Source organism: Pan paniscus, chromosome 23 (assembly GCF_029289425.2).
Source record: "Pan paniscus chromosome 23, NHGRI_mPanPan1-v2.0_pri, whole genome shotgun sequence".
In the NCBI taxonomy this organism is placed as follows: domain Eukaryota; kingdom Metazoa; phylum Chordata; class Mammalia; order Primates; family Hominidae; genus Pan; species Pan paniscus.
Genome location: NC_085927.1, coordinates 50,600,263 through 50,618,518, shown reverse-complemented (window position 1 = coordinate 50,618,518; position 18,256 = coordinate 50,600,263). Strand labels below are relative to the sequence as shown.

The window sequence follows — 18,256 nt, the reverse complement described above, 5'->3', positions numbered from 1 at the left end:
TACAAATTACCTCAAGCTTGATCTTTACTGATCTTGACTGCAGACACCACAGCACGCTGAGCCCTTGTAACAGGTAGGCTACTCGCTAGGATGCCTGTGCTCTTCCACTTCTAGTAACTGAGCTTTACGCTTACCAAGAGTGAACTGTTTATTCTCAAATCTGCTTATGCCAGTTGCATCTGTTACTGTAGGGAAAGCATTATGGTATGGCTGTACTTCCATGCCAAACTGTGAGTCTTTGACTGTACCAAGCCATGTAGTAACCCCATTCCTCTACAGCAACTGTGGTCTGTCTGACAACAGTCTTACTGCTTATTTCATCTTATTAACTCCCATTCATCCCTTTATTCTCAGCTACCTCTTCTTCAGGAATCTTTCCTTGTTTCCTGTACCCACCACCCCTAGGTTTTATTCTGGGTTAGGTGCCCTTTCTATGTGCTCCAACATGGCATCTACCTCTGTCTTAGTGTTTATTGTCTAACAATAAGTCTGCATATTCTTCTTCATCTTTTGCTAGACAGTAAGCTCCTTAAAGGCAGAGATTACATTTTTGTTATTTCCATATCCCCAGTGTCTTAGCACACTGCCTAGTACATAGAAGGTACTTATTAAACGTTGAGTGAATGAATTAAATTTAAAATACTGCTCCTCCTGGAGTCTTCTCCATTTTACTAAATGGCAGCTCTGGTCTTCCAGTTGCTCCACCAAAAATCTTGAATATATCTTCCTTCTCTCTGACCCCACCTCCAATCCATGAGCAAAGCTTTCTTCTTATGATACCCAGAATTCAACTACAATCGGCCCTCATCCGTGGGTTCCACATCTGTGGATTCGGCCAACTGTGGATTGAAAGTATTTGGGGAAAAAGAAGAGGGTAGTTGCATCTATACTGAACATGTAGACTTTTTTTTCTTGTCATTATTCCCTAAACAATACAGTATAACAACTATCTACATAGCCTTTACATTGTATTATAAGTAATCTAGAGATTAAAGTGTATGGGAGGTTGTATGTAGGTTACATGCAAATACTTGTGTCATTTTATATCAGGGACTGGAGCATCTGGGGATCTTGATATCCAAGGGGGTCCTGGATCCACTTCCCCTAAGATACTGCGAAGTAACCGTACTTTCCTCTCCACCAGCACCTCAGTCCCAACCACCATCATCAAATCTTTCTGGAATTATCTCCAGAGCCTCCTACTTTTTTTTTTTTTTTTTTTTTGGCCACAGGGTCTCACTTTGTCACCCAGGCTGGAGTGCAGTGGCACAATCTTGGCTCACTGCAACCTCTGCCACCCGGGTTCAAGCAATTCTCCTGCCTCAGCCTCTCTAGTAGCTGGGATTACAAGCACACACCACCATGCCCAGCTAATTTTTTGTATTTTTGTGGGACGGAGTTTCACCACATTGGCCAGGCTGGTCTCAAACTCCTGACCTCAAGTGAGCTGCCTGCCTTGGCCTCCCAAAGTGCTGGGATTACAGGCGTGAGCCACTGTGCCCAGCCAGAACCTCCTAACTGATCTGTCACTTTCTCCTTAGTCTCCTTCAGTCTGTACTCAGCACAGCAGCCAGTGTGATCATGTTAAAACATGAATGAGGGCTGGGTACAGTGGCTCATGTCAATAATCCCAGCAGTTTGGGAGGCTAAGGTGAGAGAATCGCTTGAGGCCAGGAGTTTAAGACAGCCTGGGCACCATAGCAAGACCTCATTTCTACAAAAAAAAAAAAAAAATTAGCAGGGCATGGTGGCATGCACTTGTAGACCTAGCTATTCAGGAGTTGTTCAGAGTGAGACCCTGTCTCTTAGAAAAAAATTTTAAAAAGTGAATGAGATCATGTCATTTCTCTGTTCAGAGCCTTCCAGTTGCTTCCCATCTCACTCAGGGGAAAAGCCAAAGTCCTTACCTTGTCCTGCAAAGCCTGTTTAACCCGGCCGTCCTATTCTCTTTACTTACACTGCTGCAGCCACCCTGACTTCTTTTCTCCAGCCTAAACACTCCTGGCATGTGTCTGCCTGTGTACCTGCTATGACCTCTGCCTGGTAACCATGTGGATGACTCCTTTGCCTCCTTTTAGGTTTTTCCCTAAATGGCCACTGTTAAATGATAAACTTTAGACAAATTATGTTTAACAGAGCTTTTTTTTTGTTTTTTTGAGAAGGAGTCTCACTCTGTCGCCCAGGCTGGAGTGCAGTGGCGCGATCTCCGCTCACTGCAACCTCCGCCTCCCAGGTTCAAGAGATTTTCCTGTCTCAGCCTCCCAAGTAGCTGGGACTACAGGCGCAAGCCATCATGCCCAGCTAATTTTTGTATTTTTAGTAGAGACGGGGTTTCACTCTGTTGGCCAGGCTGATCTCGAACTCCTGACCTAAGGTGATCCACCTGCGTCAGCCTCCTAAAGTGTTGGGATTACAGGCGTGAGCCACCATGCCTGGCCTAACAGAGTTTGATCAAGCAAAGAACAATTCACAAATTGGGCAGCCCTCAGAACCAGAAGGTCAGAGTGACTCTGGAGCTGTCACATGGTAGAATATTTATGGACAGAAAAAGGAAAGTGACATATAGAAGTCAGAAGTGAGGTACAGAAACAGCCAGATTAGTTACCACTTGTTTACCTTATTTGAACAGTTGGCTGCCTGTGATTGGCTGAAACTCTATGATTGGCACAAGATCCAGATAGGTTATAGTTCACTATATACTGAGAAACCTTCAAGGTTATTTTTTTTCCTTTCCTTTTTTGTTGTTGTTGTTGTTGTTGTTGTTGAGACAGGGTCTTGCTCTGTCATCCGGGCACTGGAGTACAGTGGTGCAGTCATAGTTCACTGCAGCCTCCAACTCCTGGGCTCAAGAGATCCCCCTGCCTCGGCCTCCCAAGTAGCTAGGACTACAGGGATGCCACCACACCCAGCTAATTTTTTTTTTATTTTTTGTACAGATGGGGGTCTTTCTGTGTTGCCCAGGCTGGTTTCAAACCCCTGGCCTCAAGCGATTCTTCTGCCTCGACCTTCCAAAGTGCTAGGATTACAGGTATTAGCCACTGCTCCCAGCTGAATATTTAAAAAAATAAAAAGAATATTTATTTTTATTGATATTAAATCTGCCTTCTTAAAGCAACTAGAAACAAAGATGAAACTTAGTACATATGTTTTCTCCCCCTGCAAACGTATGAGTTAGCAATTCCAAAATGACTTTTTGTATACTTTAGGATAAGTAAATATATTGTGATCCTGGCTTAGTTCGCTTGGACAATAAAGAAAAAGTATATACCCTTTCCCACAAGCCATTTATTCATCATGGTTTGTTCATCAAATATATATTGGGTGTCTAGTATGTGCTAAATCCAGTTCTAGATGCTAAGGATATGGCAGTAAATAAAAAATGAAAATCTCTGTCCTCATGAAGCTTACAATCTAATATTGTAAGATAGATAATAAACAAGGAAAATACATAGTATGTTAGAGGATAAGGTTACAGACAAAATTTAAGCAGAGAAGGGATAGAGAGTACTGAGGATTAGAAAGAGGTACCACTGGCCGGGCGCGGTGGCTCATGCCTGTAATCCCAACACTTTGAGAGGCCGAGGCGGGTGGATTACCGAGGTCAGGAGTTTGAGACCAACCTGGCCAACATGGCGAAACCCCCTGTCTACTAAAAATACAAAAATTATCTGGGTGTGGTAGCGGGCACCTGTCATCCCAGCTACTTGGGAGGCTGAGGTAGGAGAATCACTTGAACCCAGGAGGCGGAGGTTGCAGTGAGCGGAGATCGAGCCACTGCACTCCAGCCTGGGAGACAGAGCGAGACTCCATCTCCAAAAAAGAAAAAAAGAGGTACCATTTTAGATAGTATGGTGTTAATTCAAATTAAAGCTGTCTCTACATATTTTAACTTCAGTGCTGGGAATGGTAAAAAATTAAAAATAAATTAGCCAGCATGTGCCTATAATCCCAGCTACTTGGGAGGCTAAGGAGGGAGGATCACTTGAGCCCAGGAGTAGGAGGCTGCAGCAAGACCATGTCTCAAAAAAACAAAACAAAATAAAATAAATAATTGTAACAGCTAATGGAATAAAACAGGTGTGAAAGTGAATTCCTGTGTTTTGAAATTGTAAAGAATAAAAGGAATAATCACTTGGTGATTGGATTAGGTTAGTGGTTCTCCACTGAGGCTGATTTTGACCCACAGGGTCAAATGTGGCATCTAGTGGGTAGAGGCCAGGGAGACTGCTAATCATCCTACACAAGAGCCCACATACACACACAACAAATAATTTTCCACCCCAAAATATTAGTACTGTCACAGTTGGGAGACTCTGGGTTAAAGAATTTTACAATCCTTTGTAATTGTGAGATTCTCTGATTGTAGGTCTTCTCTTTTTCTGAAGGTTGAGAGTTCCTTGAAAATTACTTTTGTGAGTTTTAAACTTCTCTTCGTAACAAGTTTTTATATCTTAATATGTACATATTTTTATAATAATTATAACAGCTTTCTTCCTGCTGTGAGTATTATAATCACTGTAGAAATGAGTTGTATCATCTCTAAGGAGAACTAGGAACAGCGTTGTTGCTCTTCAAATTCTTCTTGAAACTTATAAATTTATTATTTATTGTATTTTCCCAGAAAAACAAGCCTATAAAGCTTCATATCTTGGGGAATAATGTGGGAACAGAACCTTAACAGATAAATGAAGAGACACTTATTTTTATGAAATTGGAATTTTTAGCAATAACTCTTACTGAATGCCAAAGGTATTATCATTGTTGTGATAGTTCAAAATGTATTTCCTGCCCTCTGGCCTTAAATCTGGCAAGACAGGTTTGTTCCTGTTGTGTGTGAAGTTTCATTCCTTCCTACGGAGTCAAGTGAGATTTGTTAGATTTGTGCCTTTGTTTTGCCATTTTCTTATATCCATGGTCATTGCACATATTTTCCAGAAGTGCATACCCAATTAGCCTACTTCGTTTGTGTTTTCTCTCCATAACAAAGGAGACTCACTGCTGATAAAACTATTTGTTTTCAAGATTTCAGGAGTAAATAGCTGTGTTCTAATTGTTCCTTGATTTAGTGAATAATTTTAGTGTGTTCAATTACTGTTATTCATCTCTTAATTTTGGTTTATTCTTTCTTGTAAATGATTTGTTACATAAAAGAAAGAAAGAAAATAGAATTATAGACATTAGAATTAGAAAAAAAAAACAGTCTTCTGCCCTTTGGTAGGTAAAGTATTAATTTGTATTTCTACTTTAGAGCTAAAGTAGCATCCACAGCTTGGAACTGGCGGAAGAGTTGTCGTTGTTGTTGTTGTTGTTGTTGTTGTTGTTTTGAGATGGAGTCTCGCTCTGACACCCAGGCTGGAGTGCAGTAGTGCGATCTCGGCTCACTGCAACCTCCACCTTCCGGGTTCAAGCGATTCTCCTGCCTCAGCCTCCTGAGTAGGTGGGACTGCAGGCGCCCGCCACCATGCCCGGCTAATTTTTGTATTTTTAGTAGAAACAGGGTTTCGCCGTGTTGGCCAGGCTGGTCTCTAACTCCTGACCTTGTGATCCACCCGCCTCAGCCTCCCAAAGTGCTGGGATTCCAGGCTGGTCTCTAACTCCTGACCTTGTGATCCACCCGCCTCAGCCTCCCAAAGTGCTGGGATTCCAGGCGTGAGCAACCGCACCCGGCCGGAACTGGCAGAAGAGTTACACGGGCTTATAAAAAAGCAGACAATTTTCTTTATCCTTTGGGCCTGTCAGGAGTTGGAATTGGTACTCACGAATGGTTTGTGGCATGCTTCTCTCAGTGGAATGCTGACCTTTGCTTGATGATATAGGTTGCAAGTTTTAGTAAAGCTTTGGATTCTCAAGTATTTTGAGTAGCTTCTCTCAGAACTCATAAAATTATACTGGTTAAAAAATACTCCTCCATCTATTTTGGCTTAGAGAGTGAAAAAAAGTACTTGAACTTCTCAGATAAAAAGCTTTGAAATACCAAATGTTCTTACAAGGACCTTATAATCTGTTATTTAAGTAATGTGGTACATTTTTGTACTTGAGGTTGTCCTTTAGAAGAATCCTTTTAGGCCGGGTGCGGTGGCTCACATCTGTAATCCCAGCACTTTGAGAGGCCGAGGCGGGCGGATCACAAGGTCAGGAGATCGAGACCATCCTGGCTAACACGGTGAAACCCCGTCTCTACTAAAAATACAAAAAATTAGTCGGGCGCGGTGGCGGGCGCCTGTAGTCCTGGCTACTCGGGAGGCTGAGGCAGGAGAATGGTGTGAGCCGGGGAGGTGGAGCTTGCAGTGAGCCGAGATAGAACCACTGCACTCCGGCCTGGGCGAAAGAGCGAGACTCCATCTCAAAAAAAAAAAAAAAAAAGAATCCTTTTAGTCTTTCTGCTTGTGTTAATAATGGGGATATGAAAGCAGGTTTTTTTTTTCTTTTTTCTTTTTTTAATAAGAAAAGGTCTCACTCTGTTGCCCAGCTCTGGAGTGCAGTGGCATGATCACAGCTCACTGCAGCCTCAACCTCCTGGGCTGAAGCAATCTTCCCACTTCAGCCTCTTGAGTAGCTGGAACCACAGGAGTGTGCCACCCTGCCTGGCTAATTTTTAATATTTTTATTAGAGATGGAGTCTCCCTCTTTTGCCCAGGCTGCTATTGAACCCCTAGGCTCAAGTGATCCTCCCATATCAGCCTCTCAAAGTGCTGAGATTACAGGCATGAGCCACCACACTGGGTATGAAAGCAGAATTTTAAAGAATGGTTAGATCTTAATCTTAGCTGCATTGCCTCCTAAGTGTTTTTGTATGTGCCTACCTCTTAAATGAAGAAAATTTTTATTTCTGAAGAATTTATTTAACAGGCAACATATTTCACTTGTTTAGAAAGATGGGTGCACTATACCTTTCTACGGTATCTGTGGAAGCTTGTGATCTCTGGTCCTGAGCTCGCCTGTCCTCCTTTTCTCTTAAAACAAATGCAGTAGACTGCTCAATAGCACTTTCTAGTCTGATTTTTCTGGCTGTTGGTTTTTCTCTGTTAAGTGAAGTGTGCATTGCATTGAATAGGAATACATTCTAAAATCTAGGCAAACAGGAATGTGTTAATATCCCTCTATACTGGCCTCTGGGGCATGGGTGCTTTTGAAAAAATGAGACTAGCAAGAATCTGTAACTAAGGGTTTTTTAGATTATAGGCAATGCCTCCAGTGACAATGTATGAGCCTTTTAAGTTATAAAGATGACTCCTTAATGTTATGTGAATCTATAAAAATATAACAAATACGACTGATAAAATTATTAGGTGATGTCTTTTATTTTGAGAAATGTGCTCTCATAATGCTCCTTAGAGATAGGCAGCAAAATATCTTTAACAACTGTATGCAACCAATGAAAAAATTGAATTTGAATCTCTTGGCTGTTTTGTTTGTCAAGTTTATCCTTGGTTAGACTGTATTTCCTATATATAATATTTTGAGATACCTTAAATCAAAACTTTATTTCTTCAATTATCTTTAAATGGATTTTAGTAAAAGACTTCTCTTCCTTAGGATTTTTTCTCTTGGTTCTTCAGATCTTGACTAGAGCCAGACAGTTGGATGTGTGCTTTTTTACTGAGTTTGTTCATTGCTTCATTTTTTCCACTATTTATTTAACAAATGTTTATAAAGTATATACCATGTGTCAGGCACATTGTTACAATTCTATCTGGTATTTTTTTTTAATCATTTCAGGACTGGTGAGGAATATTTTAATATCTCAAGATGGTGTTAAATTGGGATCATATGTTTTCAAAAAAGAAGCACCTGGCTCATTGTATTGTTCTACTCTGAGGCAACCTTGGGGGGCCAAGATCCCCATCCTTAAGCTTGTAAGGATCATGATGCTTGTGAAGCTGTTTCAGGTGTTCTGTGACACTTACCTGATGCTTGCTGCCTGCCTATCCTAATGCTCTCAGCAAGGAGGAACTCTTCAGCGAGCTTCTAGTCTCTGTTAAGGCACTTTTAAATGTCACCACCTTTCCCCCTCCTGTCACTCATTGTACCATATCCATACTCACTTCAAACCGTGTGAGCTACTTAAGTAAGAGTTGTAAATTGTGTGTTTTATCTGATATTGTCATGGACCTAGCATGTTAGCTGTAAGCCACTCTCATCTCTAAAGCTGTTACGTTAAAATTATATTTAAAGCTATATCAAAATTGCTACTTTGAATGGTATATAAATTGACAAATAGATTGCCTATTGTACAAATGAGGGAACTTATTGCTCTTCATCTGGAGAGCTGCTGCCGCCAGCCATTTTGCTATCAGCAAAGCTTCCAAATCGCTTCTAACAGTAGTGGCTTGTGTTGTACCCTGGCACAAAGAGACACCTTACCTTAGGTCTCCTAAGAGGTCAGTGACAGAGATATAAATGGAATATTGGTATGTAGCTTTAAAGCAGCAAAGCTTAAAAGCTGACATTTTGCTTTCCCTTTTTCTCTCCATCTTTCTTGTTAAAGGAGTGGTTAATGTGTTGCTAACAACTCCACTCTGGGTGGTAAACACCAGACTGAAGCTGCAAGGGGCAAAATTTAGGAATGAAGACATTGTACCAACAAACTACAAAGGTATCATTGGTAAGTATCTCTTTGCTGAATTCCTATTTAAGGGTTTTCTTCCTTCTTTGTATCTGGAATATGTTGCCACATAAAGCTACATAACATATCCTTTGCCCACTTTTTGATGGGTTTGTTTGATTTTTTTTCTTGTAAATTTGTTTAAGTTCTTTGTTGATTCTGGATATTAGCCCTTTGTCAGATGGGTAGATTGTAAAAATTTTCTCCCATTCTGTACGTTGCCTGTTCACTCTGACGGTAGTTTCTTTTGCTGTGCAGAAGCTCTTTAGTTTAATTAGATCCCATTTGTCTATTTTGGCTTTTGTTGCCATTGCTTTTACCTAATGTAAATGATGAGTTAATGGGTGCAGCAAACCGACATGGCACATGTATACATATGTAACAAACCTGCACGTTGTGCACATGTCCCCTAGAACTTAAAGTATAATTTAAAAAAAATAAAAGCTGCATAACAGACAACCTCAAATCTCGGCATCCATCAGTAGCATTTCTTTTTAACACGTTTGTGGATTGACGTGGATTTGGCTCATCTAGGCTGACCGTAGCCTGACAGTCTCAGTTCACATGGCTCTCCTCTTTCTGGGACCAGCATGAGCATATTCTTCTCATTGTGATGGCAAAAGGTCAAGAGGACACACCCAATGGTATAAACACCTTTCAACCCTGTTGGCACCTTGTCTGCTGACATCCCAGTGGCCAAAGCACATCACATAGCCAAGCCCAAGACAAGGGGTAGAGAAGTATGCTGCTCCCAAGGAGTATCAATGGGAGGGAATGAATATTTTTGAAGAATGATCTATACTTTTTTATTCTAGTGTTGTCTTTGGATAGACACCAGATTGGTATCTGATATCTTTGAGCTTCTGCCTTTCAATAGTACCGCATTGCCAGGTTCTCCTTTCCCATATATCAATCTTTGTAGTGAAATAGTGGTTTTTAAAAGTCAAATCCTGTATAATAAATTCTAGGAAACGATCTTATCTTTTCTTGTGCTGGACTTTTTTGTGAAATATGTGGGCTCAGTTCACAGTTCTGTGTAATCCAGAATTCCCAGTGATGGTGATAATGACTTAGGAGGATTCGATCATCAGGAACAGTTGCCTGTGATTGAAGTTGGTCTCTCAATAACTTGGTGACTGTCAATGTCTGATTATCAAAAAGTAATTAACTGATAAACTTGCCCCCAAACTATCATTGCAAGAAAGAAATCTTTTTTTTTTTGAAATGGAGTCTTGCTCTGTCACCCAGGCTGGAGTGCAGTGGCACAATCTTGGCTCACTGCAACCTCTGCCTCCTGGGTTCAAGCAATTCTCCTGCCTCAGCCCCCCAAGTAGCTGAGATTACAGGTATGCACCGCCACACCTAGCTAATTTTTGTATTTTTAGTAGAGACAGGGTTTCACCATGCTGGCTGGGCTGGTCTCAAACTCCTGACCTCGTGATCCACCCGCCTCGGCCTCCCAAAGTGCTGGGACTACAGGCAAGAGCCATTGCAACCGGCTGCAAGAAGGAAATCTTTATAGAACCAGTATGGTTTGTGTTCTGGGTACATTTCAACAGAATTCATGTTGTCTTCTCTAGTTGGGGGATTGTGATCATGCTTTTCAAAAGTCCCTGATTTCTTGCTTAGATGCTTTTCATCAGATCATTCGCGATGAAGGAATCTCGGCTTTATGGAATGGCACATTTCCCTCATTGCTGTTGGTCTTCAATCCTGCCATCCAGTTCATGTTTTATGAAGGTTTAAAACGGCAGCTTTTAAAGAAACGGATGAAGGTAATCCCTGATTTTGAAAGCAGTAAAATAATTCTGTCTGACACCTTCTTGTTGACTTGATTGATATGGTTTGTTCTTCCTTTGCTTTCCAGCTTTCTTCCTTGGATGTGTTCATCATTGGTGCAGTAGCCAAAGCGATTGCCACCACGGTGACCTATCCCCTGCAGACGGTACAGTCAATTCTGAGGGTGAGTGCTGGAGTTCTCTTCGCATTTAGTCAAACAGCATTCGAATACATGTGGTCTCTTGATTTAAAACAATGTTAATAAAGCAATAAAGCACTTAGTTGGTATACCAGAATATTCCCTATCTGTTTTTTTCTTTTCTTTTCTTTTTTTGAGACAGGATCTCCCTCTGTCACCCAGGTTGGAGTACCATGGTGCACCATGGGTCTCTATACCCTCGACCTCCTAGGTTCAAGCAGTCCTCCTGCCTCAGCTGCCCAAGTAGCTGAGACTACATACACCACCTTGTCCAGCTAATTTAAAATTTTTTTGTGTGAAGATGGGGTCTCACCATGTTTTCCAGGCTTGTCTCAAAGTCCTGGACTCAAGCGATCCTCCCACCTTGGCCTTCCAAAGTGCTGGGATTATAGGCATGAATCATTGTGCCTGGCCCCCATTTTTTCATTTGTTTGATATTCTGCTTAACTAGGCTGGCTGTCATTGGTTTAGAATGAAGTTTGCATTTGTAATTTCTTAGGTAACATAATGTCTCAGAAAACACAGATGTGGAGACAAGTTCCTTAAAGACCTCAGGAAAGCAGAAGTTTGATTCCTTCTCATTCAAGTTGATTGGTTTGGTGCCCCAGCAGGGATTATCCTTTACAAAGTCAGAGGTTAATTCCTTTAGTTCACTCAGGAGAAATGAATGATTTAGCTTTTCTGAAGCACTCTCAAACTTCTGTTTTTTATTTCATTCAGTTATTTATCCATTCAAATATTTACTAAGCATCCACACTGTGGGAGGACCTGGGCATGCAGTGGTAAATAAAAGTCATAATCCCTGCCCTTATGGAGCTAGTGGAAGAGAGAATGAACAGGTAAACAAGCAAAATAAATTGGTAATTACAAATTGAAAAAAGAACTATAAAGGAAATTATTTACTGGAGAGGGGCATGGTGGGGCTCTTCTTAGATAGCATGATTGGAGGTGTGCTTCTTTGAGAAGGAATATTTAAATCAAGATGCCAAGGAGGGTAAGGCCCTAGCGGGGCAGAGTGGAGGAAAGTGCATTCCAGGCAGGGGGAGCATGATGTGTGTGTTAGTCCATTCTCATGCTGCTCTAAAGGACTGCCTGAGACTGGGTAATTTATAAAGGAAAGAGGTTTAATTGGCTCACATTTCAGCATGGCTGGGGGGCCTCAGGAAACTTACAATCATGGTGGAAGGCGAAGCAAACATGTCCTTCTTCACATGGCGGCAGCAAGGACAAGTGCAGGGGGAACTCCTCCTATAAAACCATCAGATCTCATGAGACTTATTCACTACCACAAGAACAGTATAGGGGAAACCACCCCCATGATTCAGTTATCTCCACCTGGCCCTGCCCTTGACTTGTGGGGATTATTACAATTCAAGGTGAGATTTGGATGGGGACACAGCCAAACCATATCAATGTACTAATAATTTGGTGCATCCTAGGGACTGAAAGAAGGCCTCTATGGCAGTAGCGTGGCTCAGGGTGAGATTGCAAGAGCAGCAGGGAAACTGTAGGTGAGGAATGTAGATTTTTATCCTCAGCACTTTAAGCTGAGAATATGTGATGGGAAGGGCTTTAAGCTGGGGAATATGTGCTGTGATTTACAATTGAAGAAGACTGTTGTGGCTGTTATGTGGTGAATTGGTCAGAAAGCTAAGAGAGAAAGCCAGGGGCAATCTAGTAGGAGGCCATTTCAGTAATACAGGCAAGAGAGGATGGTGGCCTGGACCACGGTGGTGGCACTGGAGAGGAGAGGGGTAGGATGAGGACAGATTCAAGATCTGTTTTGGAGAAAAATTTCAAAAGGCTTGTTGCTAGATAAAATAGGGGTGGTAGTGAGAATATTCCAGTTCAGAAAAATTAGTACCTTCTGTTAAAAGCATTTTTACTAATATATTATTTTAAAATTGGTACTTAACATAAGGGAATTCAGTAGCATCCTTATAAATGTATTTGAACACTTTTATAATGTAAACACATAATGTGAAGAGCTTAGACTGCAGATGTTCTAAATGATTCATTTCTCAGAATTTCTTAAAGAAGTGGAAGTTATTACCATCAATATCTAAATCATCATCCTGGGCATATTTTTTTCTTTTGAGGTAGAATTTTCCCTATACCTCTCTATAAAATGAAAATTATTATTCTTGCTTCATTGAAAAATTTTTCTTAGGCCGGACATGGTGGCTCATGCCTGTAATCCCAGAACTTCGGGAGGCCGAGGTGGGTGGATCATTTGAGGTCAGGAATTCGAGACCAGCCTGGCCAACATGGTGAAACCACATCTCTGCTAAAAATACAAAAATTAGCCGGGCGTGGTGGTACATGTCTATAATCCCAACTACTCGGGAGGCTGAGGCAGGAGAATCACTTGAACCTGGGAGGTGGAGGTTGCAGTGAGCCAAAATTGTGCCATTGCACTCCAGCCTGGGTGACAGAGTGAGAAGATGTCTCAAAAAAAAAAAAAAAAGGGAAAAATTTTTCTTATTTTCACTTATTTGATTGAAATATTTCACTCAGTTGAAAAATACAGGATTAATGAAATCTATGGTACTAATTGGATAAATTTATTAATGTATGCTATAAGATACTACTCCAACATAATATCCTCCCCAGGTAAAAATGACGATTTTAAAAAGCAGCAACAGTACTTTTGTTTTTTTTCCCTCTTTCCTCAGTTTGGGCGTCATAGACTAAACCCAGAAAACAGAACATTGGGAAGTCTTCGGAATATTCTCTATCTTCTTCACCAACGAGTAAGGTGAGCTTTGTAGATGCCTCACATTCCGTGCTCTCCTTCAGCAGCCATCTCTGCCAGGGAGGGGTTGCATTTCCCTCTCTCACACTACTGCCTTGGTGGTGGCAACCTCCAAAACCTTTCCCTTGCTTGCTGTGCTTAGACATTTCCCATTTTAGGAGCCTAGTACAGTATGACAGCATTTTGGGAAATTATGGAAAAGTTCAGGTTCTTATTCTTTGTTAGTTACAAATATTCAGAACTCCTTCAGAAAGAGAACCCTTCTATACTTCAGTCACCCTGAGTGTGCTTTCATCAGTGGCATATCCTATGATGCCTCTTAGCAATATAACATCTGCCTATAGAATAGGAGTACTGGAGAAGGGAGGGGGCAGTGGAAAAAGTGATAATAGTGATGATGATGATGATAATGATGATGGTGGTGGTGGTAAGAGTAGCTAACATTTTCAGTGGTTTGCCATGTGGCAGACACTGAGCTAGAGGCTACACATAGGTAATCTCAATCCTTTTTTTTTTTTTTTTTTTTTTTTTTTTGGAGACAGAGTCTCGCTCTGTTGCCCGGGCTGGAGTGCAGTGGCGCTATCTTTGCTCACGGCAAGCTCCACCTCCTGGGTTCACACCATTCTCCTGCCTCAGCCTCCCAAGTAGCTGGGACTACAGGCGCCTGCCACCACGCCTGGCTAATTTTTTGTATTTTTTAGTAGAGATGGGGTTTCACTGTGTTTGCCAGGATGGTCTTGATCTCCTGACCTCGTGATCTGCCCTTCTCAGCCTCCCAAAGTGCTGGGATTACAGGTGTGAGCCACCGCGCCCAGCCTTGTCAATCCTAACAGTAGCTCTGTGAGTTAAGAACTATTGTCATTTCCTGTTTCATTTAAAGAAACTGACATTTAGTGAAGTCAGATAAGTCAGGGACCTCCTTTGAAGCAAAAGCTCTTATAACTTTATTACTGTTCCTAGATACAAGATACTTTGAAAATAAATTTATTATTAAAATAAAATATGCAGCCAGGCAAAGTGGCTCATGCCTGTAATCCCAATACTTTGGAAGGCTGAGACAGGAGGATGGCTTGAGGCCAGGAGTTCAAGACCAGCCTGGGCAAAGTAGTGAGACCCTGTCTCTACAAAAAATATTTACAAAATTAGCCAAGCATGTGGCACAAACCTGTAATCACAGCTACACACAAGGCTGAGGCAGGAGATTCACTTGAGCCCGGCAGATTGAGGCTGTACTGAGCTATGATGGCACCACTGTACTCCAGCCTGGGCTAAAGAGGCAAGACCTTGTATAAAAAAAATAAAAAAAAAAAGAACATTCAAGGGACTAAAAGACAAAATTAGGCTGGGCGTGGTGGCTCAGACCTATAATCCCAGCACTTTGGGAGGCCAAGGCAGGCAGATCGCTTTAGCTCAGGAGTTTGATACTGGCCTGGGCAACATAGTGAGACCCTGTCTCTACACAAATAAAAAATTAGCTAGGCATGCTGGTGCCTGCCTGTAGTCCCAGCTACCCAGGAGGCTGAGGTGGAAGGATTGCTTGAACCCAGGAGGTCGAGGCTGCAGTGAGCTGTGATTGTGCCACTGCACTCTAGCCTGAGCAACAGAGTGAGACCTTCTATCAAAAAATAAAATAAAATAAAAGACAAAGAATATGTATAAAGTAAAAAATAAATACTCACTATATCAAGTATTGGGAGGGATGTTGGAGCAACCAGAACTTACTTTCTTATGCTGCTGGTGGGAATATAGAATGGTACAGCTGCTTTGGAAGGCAATTTGGCATTTTGTTTAAAAATGTTTATATACCACACCTATTATAGGACCCAGCCATCCACTTCAGGGTATTTACCCAAGAGAAATGAAGGCATATGTCTACACAAAAGCTTGTATACAAATGTTAATAATGGCTTTGTTTTTTTTTTAATTTTTTAATTTTTGATTTTTGTGGGTACATAGTAGGTATATATTTTTGAGGTATGTGAGATGTTTTGATACAGGCATGCAAAGCATAATAATCACATCATGGAAAATGGGGTATCTATCCTCTCAAACATTTATTCTTTTTGTTACAAACAGTCCTATTATACTCTTTTAGTTATTTTTAAATGTACAATTAAATTATTATTGACTATAGTCACCTGTTGTGCTAGCAAATACTAGGTCTTATTCAAACTATCTATTTTTGTACCTATTAACCATCCCCACCTTCCCCCCGCCACTACTCTTCCCAGTAGTCTCTGGTAACCATCCTTCTACCTTTATCTCCATGAGTTCAATTGTTTTGATTTTTAGGTCCCTCAAATAAGTGAGAACATGCGATATTTGTCTTTCTGTGCCTGGTTTGTTTCACTTAGCAGAATGACCTCCAGTTCCATCCATGTTGTTACAAACAACAAACTCTCATTCTTTCTGATGGCTGAATAGTACTGCATTTTGTATAAGTACCACATTTTCTTTATCCATTTATCTGTTGATGGACTCGTAGCTTGCTTCCAAATTTAAGACATTATTTGTAAGAAACAAAAACTAGGGCCGGGCACGGTGGCTCACACCTGTAATCCCAGCACTTTGGGAGGCTGAGGCGGGCAGATCACGAGGTCAGGGGATCGAGACCATCCTGGCTAACATGGTGAAACCCCATCTCCACTAAAAATACAAAAAAAAATTAGCCTGGTGTGGTGGCGGGTGCCTCTAGTCCCAGCTGCTAGGGAGGCTGAAGCAGGAGAATGGCATGAACTCGGGAGGCGGAGCTTGCAGTGAGCCGAGATCGCGCCACTGCACTCCAGCCTGGGCGACAGAGCGAGACTCCGTCTCAAAAAAAGGAAAGTACTTTGACAACAGAAGTCTGTGTTGAAATCTAAAACCTCCATTGCTTGTTCTTATCAAAGTAGCTATCTAGGTAGCATGTTCTCTGATGCAGGAGCTGACTTCTGTTTTTTCAAACCTCTTTCCCTTTAGACGTTTTGGAATAATGGGACTCTACAAAGGCCTTGAAGCCAAACTGCTGCAGACAGTCCTCACTGCTGCTCTCATGTTCCTTGTTTATGAGAAACTGACAGCTGCCACCTTCACAGTTATGGGGCTGAAGCGTGCGCACAAACACTGAGACGCCTTCCCATGAAAAATTCCGAAGATGCACAAGAGGGAGGTTTCCTCCTGAGTGAAGAGAAGTGATTCTCCCTTGACTCTGGCTCCTGCCACCACAAATGTTACCCTCATTGGCTTGAAAAGCATCCAAGGGTGCACAGGGAGTATGGCCAACTGGACCTGTTGTCACCTTAATTGTCATGCTGGCTGGTTGGATTTTGGGGTGGCAGTTGGACTAATGTGAAAAAAACATTGCTGAAAACCTAAAAATGAAAGTTTGTGAGTGTTTATTGGTTTTCTTAAGAGAAATGGACTATTTTGCTCTCATGTGTAATGTTTTCTATTTAAATCTTTCTTAAGTATACCAGCTGTTCTCTTTCCCTGAACTCTCCCCCAGGTTCTAGGACAAATTTAATAACATGTAATTCTCCTCAAATACTTTTGTATGTCTCAGTGTTGGTGTTTTCCTCCCTAAAACTAACATTAGGGCTGTGCCACGGGCATGACTTGATTTTTGTTGGGCTTTTTCTTCCCTGCTTAAGGAGAGGTGTCTTTTTTGGATATGAGCTATTTATTTTGTGAAATGAAAATTGTTCATCCCAAATGATTCTCTTATAAACTATTTGTAAATGTCACTTATTCATTAGTGTTTGACATAATTTTTAGAATATTTATTTTGAATCAATCCTTTCATTACGAAAGACTTGAAGTTTTGTGTCCATCCTTACAAGCCCTGGTCAGTCAAGTCCCAATAAATGGTCAGCACAAAAATATTCTTGAAAATTGCTCTTTATTAAGGTATTACGTTGAGTTTGCAACCAGATGGGAAAAATCACAAAAATGAGAAGGGGAGCAGATATCTTGTTGAGGTCTGGATATTATCTCCCTTTATAAACTTGGTGTAGGCTGTATATTTTGAAAATAAACATCTGGTTGAGGTTATTTCATTTGGAAACCTCCCTTAGAGTCCTATTGCTCAGTGTGGTCCATCAGACAGTAGTACTGCCACAAGCTGAGAGCTTGCTGGGCACGCAACCCAGAGTTTCTGAATCCTGTTCCGTATTTTAACATTCCCAGGTGATTCACAGCCACATTAAAGTTCAGGAGACCATAGGACCCCTGACCCATGAGAAGAAGTGATTGGTTTCGATTATAGACATCAAGATAAAGATTTTTCTCAAAGGAAAGAGATTAATGTATTAAAACAACCTCTGAAAAATCTAGGAGTCGTATGTCATCTTTTGCTTTCACCTCACAGCACGTTGTTAAGGTGGTAAGGCTTTTATTATGCGGCCAGGAGTGGATTTAGATATCTCGACCCACTCAGGAAGCAAATTCACTTGACATTAGCAGAGTGGTTCTTTGGATTTCTCTGACTTCCTTTTTGTCCCTATGACAAAATGGCGGGTTTTTCATTTGTAAGTCCATGATTTAGTCAGAGAGAGTAATAATGAAATACTTCATTATTAAGGATTTAGTTCAATTTTGAGAGTGGAAGTTTCCTTCTCTTATTTCCTCTCTTTAGTCCCTGTGGTAATTTCAAAGTATATGATTGTTAAAGATCATTGCATTGTTCTAGCAAACAAAAATTAGCAGGAGCTAATAATCTGGGAAGAAGACTGAACATTCATCCCCTATTTAAGTCAGAGAATTGAAGACAGAATTGTTTTTTCTATTTTTTAATTTTACTTTAAGGTTTTTGTGTGCCTGTGGCAGACCTTGAGTGGGAAGTACAAAATTATTTTGATTTCTGTATAGGAGAAGAATGATCATAAAGGTGTCATGTGTATTTTCATTATTGTTTTAATTATGCCGTTCCCTTTGGAACTTG

General features: G+C 41.1%; 1 protein-coding gene across 1 annotated transcript in view; it reads left to right on the top strand.

Moving 5' to 3' along the window:
- Nucleotides 1-17,196, top strand: part of SLC25A17 (solute carrier family 25 member 17) — a 48,970-nt gene extending 31,774 nt beyond the window's left edge. The window contains exons 5-9 of the mRNA XM_003814613.5: nucleotides 8,489-8,605; nucleotides 10,235-10,380; nucleotides 10,473-10,568; nucleotides 13,259-13,341; nucleotides 16,297-17,196. Coding sequence (XP_003814661.1) covers nucleotides 8,489-8,605; nucleotides 10,235-10,380; nucleotides 10,473-10,568; nucleotides 13,259-13,341; nucleotides 16,297-16,444 — 590 coding nt within the window. The 3' untranslated portion in view covers nucleotides 16,445-17,196. The remainder of the gene's footprint in view (nucleotides 1-8,488; nucleotides 8,606-10,234; nucleotides 10,381-10,472; nucleotides 10,569-13,258; nucleotides 13,342-16,296) is intronic.
- Nucleotides 17,197-18,256: the final 1,060 nt, after the last annotated feature.